The following is an 11,337-nucleotide window of genomic DNA, read 5'->3' as shown; positions in this document are numbered from 1 at the left end:
CGGTGTCCTTGCTCGGTGGAGTCGCACAGGTAGAGTCGCTGGTCTTTACACTCTTCGGTCTTCACACGATGAGGGCTTCACACGAGGGCCGCCGCGACCGCTGCCGCGAAGCATTAATCAATATGTGTACAGATGTGACTTTATGTGACTTTATGTGTACAGATGTGACTATGTGTACAGATGTGACTTTATGTGTACAGATGTGACTTTATGTGTACAGATGTGACTTTATGTGTACAGATGTGACTTTATGTGTACAGATGTGACTTTATGTGACTTTATGTTTACAGATGTGACGTAATGAAGCAAAGACATGCTCGAATTTCCCGTGGAAATCCACCAGTACCACTGGAGTTAAAAACATTATTACAAGCTTACCGTTTAGAATCGAGCTACAGCAAACAGAGAGTTTCGGATCTTTTTTAACCAAAAAAAGCTACGGACTGCAGATTTAACTATAACAACCCTGGTTTATATGTTTTGAAGTTTCCTTTCTCTACTCCACAACTTTTCTTCTGTACATCTGTACAGTTTTCCAGAATGTAATTCTTTGTAATAACAGACCCATTTAAAGAGAATTCTAGCTGATACTGAAGAAGGGAGTGGTATCAAATTACAGTTTATTCTGTAGAATAGTTTCTTCAACTATTTGGGCAGGTTTGAACCTGTACTTTTAGAAAATAAACTATTGTGCCTAACTGTCACATTTCAGAAGTGAGGGGAACAGAAATGTCAAGTTTAATACCAGTTTTTTCTGAACTTTGTCTAACTGACAGGTTTTAATTTTTTCTTATCTCTTGCTTTTAATTGGCTAGGAAATCAAATACACTGTTGAACCATAACCATTCACTTGTATATGCTAGAACAACCGACTGCACATTTTAGATGTCTCCATAATCAAACTCACCTGATTCAACTCATCAGTTCTTTATTAAAAGGTGTATCAAGTCCAACACACCTAAAGACTCCAAGTCCTCAGATGGGATGGATTTTTGCAAAATCAATAAAAGGAGTTTGTTTGGCTGTGTGAACGGTTGTGAACACATTTGAGAATTTTGTATGCAATGCTTTGAAATGCAAAAAAATTATGCATATGATTTGTAATTTGTATGAAAATATTGATAACTTACAATCTGTTCAGGACAATTACAAAGTGTTCAGATCACTGTGTTAGTTGTTTTGAGTGCAGTGATATGAGTTTGGATAAGTGTGTAAGAAAGATTGTAAAACACACCTAAAACACACACACTCTCTATAGTTTAGAGATGCAGGGGTAATGTCCCCACAACACATAAAAACCAGGCAAAAAGGTATTTTTGCTTGGGTATTTAATTTTTTATTTGGTCTGTTTCTGATTTGAATGGGTTTGTGATTTGAAAACTATCTGTTTACCCCTTAACACCCTCCATATCGTTCAAACACGTATTAGCTTTTCTCTATGCATTTAGACATTGTATGTAAACCCCACCCTAAACCCCAAGCACACATACAACGAAATTACATGGAAAAGTTTTTCTGTTCTCCGAGTTTTACTAGTTTTTTTTATTACTTCCACCTCCCACGATGCTATATAGTCCTATAAGAGCCTCTTCTGTCTGATCTGAGAGTCGACGGCTGCTGTGCTGATTACTGAAGCCTTACAATTTTACAAGACTATACAAGAACAGTGAGTATGTTTTAAAGTAAGTTTTTAGTTTAAAGTTGCCAACTTGCATTTAAAAAAAAACTGTGGCATTATAATCGACATTTGAGGTATGACTAATTTTTATCAAAAGAACTGTCAAGATTTTCAAAAAAATGTCCCTATTAGTTTTGGAATTATAGATTTTAACTTTAATGTTTGACTCTTTTGTTTTATAGATGGAAGGATCAAAACCGCAGGAAAGGTAATTCTGCTCAGACTCCTATGATTAAATCTGTGCGCTTCATTATACAGTATATAAATACCGTATTGCATCACGATTAATGTCTACAAACTGGATAATTCTGACAATAACTTTTCTAAAATGTATGAAACGGCTGTATAAATTCAGTACTGGTGTGTGTGTCGCTGCAGTGAAGTGAGAATCGAACACTCTCTCAATAAGAACGAGAAGGAGTTTGTAGCCAGAAGGAGAAATGATGTTCAGCAAAGCCTGAAGAAACTTAAGATACCCTGCAGTGAGGTAATATTATAGTTTATCTGACTGGATATTTATAAACTGTGTTGTATCTGATGAACATCAATTGTTTGCTAAATCAATCTGCATTTCAGAACAAAGTGCCAAACATTGCATTACTGGGATCTGGAGGAGGACAAAGAGCCATGGTGGGTTTGCTGGGATCCCTGGATCAACTCCAGAAAACAGGTCTTCTGGACTGTGTGCTTTATCTGAGCGGAGTCTCTGGATCCACCTGGTACACACACACACACACACACACACACACACACACACACACACACACACACACACACACACACACACACACACACACACACACACACACACACACACACACACACACACACACACACACACACACACACACACACACACACACACACACACACACACACTCTCTCTCTCTCTCACACTCAGTCACACACACACACACACACACACACACACACACAGACTGAATGTCATAAATGAGAGCATATGTTGTTCTTCTGAAGGTGCATGGCCTCCTTATATCAGGAGTCAGACTGGTCCACCAAACTAGAGACTGTGAAAGACAAGATCATCCAGAGACTCAGCGGTCCTGCAGTCAGCTGGGGAGATGCTTTTGCCAAACTGAAGAAAGATTATACAGACCCAAGAAAAGACACAAATCTATTCAGCTTGACTGATGTCTGGGCAGCGATGGTCGTCACGGATTATGTGAAAGAGGTCTTTAACTATTCATAATACAACACTCAATGATGTATGATCTTAAAGGAACAGTTGTAAATTCTGTCCTCATTAGGGGCTTTCACACCAGAGGAACCTTTTCATAGTTTCCTCTTATTTTTCACGATTTCAGTTCTAGGAACTACTTTTGGAGGAACTAATTTGACTCCTACTTCAGAGTCGGGTCCTAACCATAGACTGTAAAAAAACCATTTGGTTGATGGACCCCATGGACTTCCATAGTAGTAGTAAAATAAAATATAGAAGTGAAGTCAAAAGTCTGAGACCATATTGAAAATCTGAAATTTATAAGCGATTCCTAACTGTTGTAGGCCAGTGAGAGCTGTGTGTGTAAACCTCACTCCCCTGATCTCAAGAGTAACTCTAGAGACTGTGAGTATGGCAAGCCGTCTTAACATTCAATCATTTAAGCCTACTAGTCTCTTTTTTTCATGCTACTACTTATTTTTTAGATACTATACGTATATTCCATTAAGTACTGGTTCTTATTCAAAAGATACTCAAGGTGTTTTTCACTTGAGGTTGATTGTGACTGAATAAATTGTCCCAGTCTCTCCTACATGTACCAACATAATACTGTAAATACTAACAGCTGCAGAATTTTTTTCTCTTCAGATAGACGAACACACACTCTCAGATCAGCGAGACCGACACAAAGACCCGTTTCCCATTTACACAGTGATCGACAAGCAATGCAAACAGAGCAAACAGAGCAAAGATGGAGGTCTGTGTTAGTATGTAAGACAGACAGAGTTAGGGCCCTATCTTGCACTCAGCGCAATTGACTTTGTACACCGACGCATGAATCATTTGTATTTTGCACCCGCGCAAAGCGGACTTTTCCCTCCACAGACGCACGCCGGCAAACTAGGGACTGAACTTGAGCTCCCTGGGCGGTTCAGCACAAAAAAGAAGGCGTGTTCCGGCGCAAACATTCCCTGGTGCAATTTTGCAGTTCCAGAAAACAATTGCGCCACTGACCAGAAAAAACCTAGTCAGTGGCGTGTTGCACGTACATTCAGATGCTATTTTAAGCGCGCATGCTTGGCCATAATACAGAATGAACAACGCGCATACACTGTAGATGATTCTCTCATCTACACAGATGGATTTTCCTTTTTGCAAATGATACATTATTATAAGGAAAAATATTAAAACACGAGGGAAATTATTGTTGTGTCCATGACGATGGGAAAAATATGCATAAACCTTACACATTTACCCAAATTATTATATGCATGTTTAACCGAAGCTAATTTGGGTGGGTTTGTCCCATCCCCAATGTCACTTCTCTGTCTTTTACGGCCCTGACGAGAACATCGATCTCCTCGGCTGTGAACCGATTCTGAAGCGCGCTGGTAAATGCGCCGTTATAATAGTATTGCGCCATGGAACAAGTGCACCTCTTTCATCATGCTCTTAAAGGGAATGTGAGATGACGCTCTTATTGGTTTATTTCACGTTACGCCCAAACCACACCTATGAATAATGAAGCTACTTCAGACCAACCCTTTTTAGATTTGCGTCGAGCGCAACAGTCATTTATCCCGCCGGTAAAATAGCAACAGCGCCCGGGATACGCCCACAAAGTTACTTGCGCTTTGCGCTTGACACTTGCGTTTCAGATCGTTAAAATAGGGCCCATAATGTGTTTGTGTCAGCTGTTATATGGATGTGTTTCTGTCTGCAGACCCCTGGTTTGAGTTCACTCCATATGAAGCAGGTTATTCCCTCACTGGAGCGTTTGTGGAAACATCCAACTTTGGCAGCAAGTTTGAAAATGGCCGTAAGATCAAGGACAAGAACCAGCCTGAGATTGACATGCTGTACCTGCAAGGTAACACACTCTGTGACAGGAGAGTTTATTCACATTTATAATATCAACCTACATTCTCTTGATTCTCCTTTATTCATTGACCTGAATTAGAGAATCGTATAAAACAGATCAATAGTATCTGGGATTGATCTGGGGATCAGGGGTCTCATTTATCAAGCCTCTGAGAATTACTCACAAGAACAGTGCTAAGAATTGACTTATGAGTAAAACAATTCTTGGCTCAGAGCTGCTTCTAAAAGTTAGTTATCCAGCATCTCAGTCGTAATTTAAGTGTAGGACTAAATCTTAAGTGTCAGTCTTAGAGATAATTCACAACACACTGCTGTGCTACAAACGGGATTTTGGATGACGACATCGCCTCGATTTCTGGCTTAGGCTTAGTAACTAGGAAATTGATGGCGGTTTGCAAGCATTCTCGCCTAGAGCCTCTCAGTATCTGAGTGTAGGCTCCTTAGAGCTAGAGTCATCGGAATGAATTATTCCGGTAAATCTAGTAGCTCCTAGTACTGGCCTCCTCTTACTACAAGAGTTGTCTAGCCAAGGCCCGCCTTTGCATTGGGCGTAAGATGCTAGTGGTGTTATAGGGTAGATAGCAGCATAGGTAGCAGGCTATCTTCAAAGCCTCCCATGCAGATATCTCATGGGCGTTGCCAGGCCTTTTTCTCTCTAGAAAGTAAGAAGCAGTATGCTCAGGCCTCTGCCTTTTAGAGCTCAGTATGGTAGCAAGTTATCCAGCTAGCCTTTAAATTTGAAAAAGGATTTTGATTTGATTTGATATCTTTATTTCGAACTTGGAAAAGAAAAGAAAGTATATAACAATATTTAAAAACAGAGGAGAAAAAACAACAACAACAACAACAAATGACCAGCAAACAAAGTACACTTCTTTCCTGTTATTACATGTGCGAAAAGGAGTTTTTTCCACTGAGCCCCTTGAATAAATAATCCAAGTCATAAGGTTGAATGTCTATGCTGCTCTCATTTTTTCATCTAAAATATATAGCCAAATTGCCTCCCATGTTGACACTCCCTGTGGCTGAAAAGCTAATTAACATCTTTGTATTTTCTCGCATTGATTACTGTAATGCTTTGTTGGCCGGGGTCTCAAAAGCTACCCTTAACAAACTACAGTTGGTACAAAATTCTGCGGCTCGAATTCTGTCTGGAAACAGGACAAGGGATCATATTACTCCTGTACTGGAATCTTTACACTGGCTCCCTGTCAGATTCCGTGTTGATTTTAAAATCCTAATGCTTACCTATAAGGCTTTGCATGGACTGACACCTCATTATCTTGCTGAACTTTTAACCCCTTACACACCAGCATGTGATCTCCGCTCTTCGGAAGCTGGCCTTTTAATTGTTCCGCATACCCGACTAAAATCCATGGGTGATAGGGCCTTTTCGTCGAATGCTCCAAAACTTTGGAATTCCCTGCCTGCTGAGATTAGGGAAGCCAAATCCCTTAGTGTTTTTAAATCATCCCTTAAAACATATTTGTTTAGGGTAGCTTTCACATAATTGTTCAAAATTTTTTGTCAGTAATGCATTGTTTGTTTAATTGTATGTTTGATCATGTTTCTATTCTTGTGAAGCGCTTTGAGATGCTTTTTAAAGGCGCTATATAAAATAAAGTTTATTATTATTATAATGTTGTTGGCCACTTATTGTGGCCTCCATTTCCTTGGGTTTAGTAGAGAATGTAAATCTGTCCTGATAAGAAATAAAAGATAATTGGCCTTGACCCTGATACATTCCTTAGGGTCATGCTGATGGTACTCCCCTTGTTAGGGTCTTTATTAGAGTACTTAGCTACCCATAGCTCGTTTGATATCACCCTTCACCACCCAGGCTCAGGTAGAGACAGATTGGCTATTCTCTCCCACCTGGGATGGTTGAGTACGCTCCCTTAGAGCCGAAGCACTGCCTGGGCTGACGCCCGTGACTTTTGAAGCTGTAGGCCTTTCAGTAGGCCTCCCCGATAGTCCGGTAGCATAAGATTGTACTCCCCTTCCTCCACTTCTGCTGAGTACACTTCCTGTGCCTCTGCCAATGTAAATCTTAGAGCTGGAGGCGCTCCCCTTATTAGGGTCCCTTTCAGAGTACCCAGCCTCCACAAGGCTCTGATGCACTGTGTAGATCAAGGATCGAGTAGAGTCACTCCCCTCATTTGCAAGGGTTAGAAAGAGCTATGCTGAGTCCTACTCTCCAGTTGTACTCCCCTTACTTTAAAGGGTCGATAGCACTTCTGCTGAGTACACTACCTGTTGGCAACGTAAATCTTAGAGCTGGAGGCGCTCCCCTTATTAGGGTCCCTTCAGAGTGCCCAGCCTCCACAGGGCTCTGAAGCACTGTGTAGATCAAGGATAGAGTAGAGTCACTCCCCTCATTTGCAAGGGTTAGAAAGCGCTATGCTGAGTTCTACTCTCCAGGATGCCCGTCTCTATGATCCGGTCTGTGAGTGCTTACTGCCACGATCTGCATTCCTCCCTATCGGATGCCTCCACTAAGTTAGGCAAATGTGTTAGAGATGCTGTTTAAAAGAACAAGCAATGCCGGGCTGACACCCGTGACTATCGGAGCTGTAGGCCTTAAAGTAGGCCTCCTCAATAGTCCGGTAGTGTAAGATTGTACTCCCCTTGCTTAATGGGTCGAAAGCACTTCTGCTGAGTACACTACCTGTTGGCAATGTAAACCTTAGAGCTGGAGGCACTCCCCTATTAGGGTTCATTGAAGAGTGCCCAGCCCCCACATGGCGTGAAGCACTGTGTAAATCCAGGATTGGGTAGAGTTACTCCCCTCGTTCGCAAGGGTTAGAAAGCACTATGCTGAGTTCTACTCTCCAGGATGCCCGTCTATATGATCCGGTCTGTGAGTGCTTACTACCACTATCTGCAGTTCTCCCTAACGGATGCCTCCACAGGTGAGGGAAAATATGTAGAGACTCTGTTCAGGAAACAGACAGGTTGTTGGCAAGACTAGGTCATTAATTAGACCAGGTCAGCCTCCCTGGTGGCAGGTGGGGTTGATTTCATATCCCCCTCAGAAAGTGACTGGACGGGACTCCTTGGAGCCCCTGGCCATATTCCCTTAAAGGAACCCCTTCCACGGAAGTTGTTGGTTCCAGAGCCTTTGAGCGGCCTTGGTAGGCCTCCATTGTATCGGAGGCCTCTTTAAAGGCTTACAGCTTGGGCAGTGGCCGTAGGGAATACTGTCACTGAAAGCCTGTATGTGACCCGAAGGGGGAGTGTTTTTGGCATTTCAGTGAAACTGCCGGTTTCTGACGTTTTTGTCACAGCCATAATTTGGCATGCACTCCCCTCAGCATGGCAGCGTGGGTATCTCGTTACCCATAGCGCTTGACGCAATTCGAGTTCCCTTCGAAAGGGAACGTCTCAGGTTACGACTGTAACCTATGTTCCCTGAGAACAGGGAACGAGACACTGCGTCTCGTCGCCATGCCTCGGGGATGCCTGCTGAACTGTCCCTGAAGACGATAAGCTGTTGACTTGTTCTCCAGGCTCCCCTTATATACTTCCGGGTCGCACTAGTGATGATGTCATAGCCTGTCATAGGCCAATAGGATTGCCGTGATTAGACAAGCGTTTCAGACACCGGTTCATGCGAAGGCGTTCCCCATAGCGCTAGACGCAGTGTCTCGTTCCCTGTTCTCAGGGAACATAGGTTACAGTCGTAACCTGAGACGTTTTCCACCATGTCTTAATTACAAATTTTAAACTGGTGTGCTGTTAACTGATATAGCCTAGATTTTATGATATAATCAGCCACTGTTGATTCCAAAAGAAAACTGAATTGGGAGGAAGAAGTGCAACCGCTTGCTGAATTAGTTGAACAGCAGAAACTTGTTATAAAAGGCAAGTTCAGCCCAACATTAACCAGCGCTGACAAAGATGATTCCTGCTCTGTCCAAACGATACGGTTTGATGAACTGCTCGTCGTCAAACATTTCAAAAACATTCTTCCTCTACTGAAAGATTTACGCACGTCTCTGTCTCCTGCCATCACAAGCCCTTACTGGACACTCCTAACCACTTGAGAGACCTCTCGAGCTGTCTTAAATAACTGGAAAAGTAAAGGTCATTGCACACTGCCTCCGAAACTTTCATCCGTCATAAAAAATTCGGATCGAGTTCAGTTTTCTGCGTTTTTTGCATCCGTAGCAAACATTTTGAATGGTCTTTTGACAATTCAGAGCCACTATTTTTTCAGAGCGAAAAAACGCATCCGAAAATTTCGGACTCAGTGTGCAAGCTTAAGACCTTAAGAGGGATTCATAGCTTTAAGAAATAACTTGCTTTTATACTTAAGTTTGAAAGATGTAAATTTCATGTATCCTCAGCGCTTAAGACTAAAATGGCACTTTGAGAAGCTTAATAAATTCGAGCCCAGGTCTGTCAAAACTGAAATATAAAGCTTTAAAATTAGAAATGCTGAACAATCATTAAAAAAGCAATTTCACCAACACACCGAGGTGCTGTTTTTCAACATAAACCTTCTCATTACACAGTGATTTAAAGGAAAGATAATTTTTGCTCAACAGTAAGAGCCTAAATCAGACTGTTTGTATTACGCATTTTATTTTAAAAATGATACGTTTTTGTTTATTGTAAACACTTTTAAACTTGAATGTGTTTTCTGCAGCTCTGTGTGGCAGCGCTTTAGCTGATGGAGAAGAGATCCGTAAATTCCTCTGGCAAAAAATAGGAGGTGCAACTTCATTTGTTCTGAAGATTCAGTTCTTTCTAAAGCTGAGAGTCATTTCATTATCATGTGAACCTTATTTCTATTTGATTCCCCCCCCAGAGATCCTAAACAACTTAACATCTAAAATCTGCCATTTCATACCTTTTAAATCAAAAACAAAAATGATGTGTATGGAAATGAGAGGAGGTAAAGCATTTATTACAGCTTTTATTTATTGACAAGTGGATTTATCTTTTGTGGTGTGGGTGGTAGATCATTCAGTGCTGTGGTTCTGAAACTCTGGAATTCTCTTCCTCTACTTCTACTATATACTCAACTAAAAACCTATTGTATGAATATGTACTATGTGATGCATACTAATGCTTAATGCTGTTTTTGTTATCTTCTTGTACAGCGACCTTGAGCTTGGGATAAATAAAACGTATTATTATTCTTTTGTGTCTACTGTTCTGTTCATGCTACCTGCTGAGGAATAAAAAGTTAACCTCTTTAATGATGAAAAATAAAAGTTAGCTATAATGATGATTATCACCTGAAAACACCTGATAACTGAATGTCATAAATTTGGGGATGGAAATCTATTGATATTCAAGACATTTTGCCCTGTGTTCATGTTTGTTCAAGGTGTGTTATCTTCAGAAGATCCAGACTCCCCTTCCATAGACGAATGTTACCAGGTGCTCATGAATCTCGTGGACATGAATCTCTTGGTTTTGGATGGCAAAGATCCGTCTGATCTTGAAGAATCCATCAGAACAGAGATGAGCGGTAAGAATAAACTAAAGTGTGCTAGAAAATGTATCTTTAATACCCTTTCAGCAACATTTAAACCGTAAAATAAACTACAAACTAATTGATGAAACAGTAATATGCAAAAACATCTGTTATGGCCAACACAAACTCTAATGAACACAAGATACACAAACCTGCATCAGATTAAAAGAACTCAATCATGTTCTCCTCTTTTCACAGAGATCTTTGGAGGCAAACATGAGGTGATGATGTTTGAAAGAGAGCTTTTGAAAACCGCTAAAACAGATAATGCAAAACAGTATATCGAACAATTAACTGTGGATGTGTGCAATCAATTGAGTCGTTGGTTCAGTTTCTGGCAGCTTGGTAGGTTGAACTGTCTTTACAATGTGTTGATTTGTATAATGTAGTTCATTTTTGATTTTCTAGCCAAGATTAATGCATGAACCAAAATGTGCTTTACTCTAAGAATCCATAAAGCTTCCAATAGCATCATCTTAGTGAAAAACAAACATACTAAAATGTATTTGAAATACATTGCTTTGTGCTAAGTATACTATAAATACATTTACATATGTATTTGCTTAATAAAAATACCCTGCAATTGTACTTTTGGAATACCAAACTGGTATACTTAAAGTCTGCTAAACTGGAACAACTAATTTTGTACTTAATGCACTTTAATAGTGCTGAGGTCCAGCTGAAGATATACTTAAGTATATTTTATTTTTATATTTGCTAAAGTGGAACAATTGCAAGTACTTTAAGTACACTTTAAATATCATGCATTTAAAACTGATATTATACAGCAATCATACAATCTTTATGAATAATGATATTAAAATACATTTTAGGCATTATATTAAGAAATGTGCAGTGAGAAATAAAGAAATACTCCAAATAAAGTTGAATTATATTTTATATTAGTAAGTATTAAGTGATATGTCAATGAAAATGTTAATGGATTTAAAGTATCCGTAGTATGAAATAAATGTATTTTAAATATATTTTGGTATAGGTTTTTTTACTAGGGCAACAAAAATGGTTTTAACAGACTGATGCCACAGCAAAACCTTTAGACATCCAATGATGTACTTTAAATCTGAAGAATCTTTCATGAAACATGTCTCC

General features: G+C 40.1%; 1 protein-coding gene across 1 annotated transcript; it reads left to right on the top strand.

Moving 5' to 3' along the window:
- Positions 1-1,860: 1,860 nt before the first annotated feature.
- Positions 1,861-10,652, top strand: LOC130088372 (cytosolic phospholipase A2 gamma-like). Its single transcript, XM_056255087.1, has 10 exons — positions 1,861-1,886; positions 2,057-2,165; positions 2,255-2,397; positions 2,657-2,870; positions 3,507-3,615; positions 4,582-4,728; positions 9,391-9,456; positions 10,093-10,221; positions 10,426-10,572; positions 10,636-10,652. Exons 1-10 carry the CDS (start codon positions 1,861-1,863, stop codon positions 10,650-10,652), a joined length of 1,107 nt encoding a protein of 368 aa, XP_056111062.1.
- Positions 10,653-11,337: the final 685 nt, after the last annotated feature.

This window comes from Rhinichthys klamathensis, unplaced genomic scaffold (genome assembly GCF_029890125.1).
Source record: "Rhinichthys klamathensis goyatoka isolate OS25496 unplaced genomic scaffold, OSU_Roscu_1.1 h1tg000118l_1, whole genome shotgun sequence".
Lineage (NCBI taxonomy): Eukaryota > Metazoa > Chordata > Actinopteri > Cypriniformes > Leuciscidae > Rhinichthys > Rhinichthys klamathensis.
The sequence above is the reverse complement of the archived record's forward strand: the minus strand, read 5'-3'. Positions and strand labels throughout refer to the sequence as shown.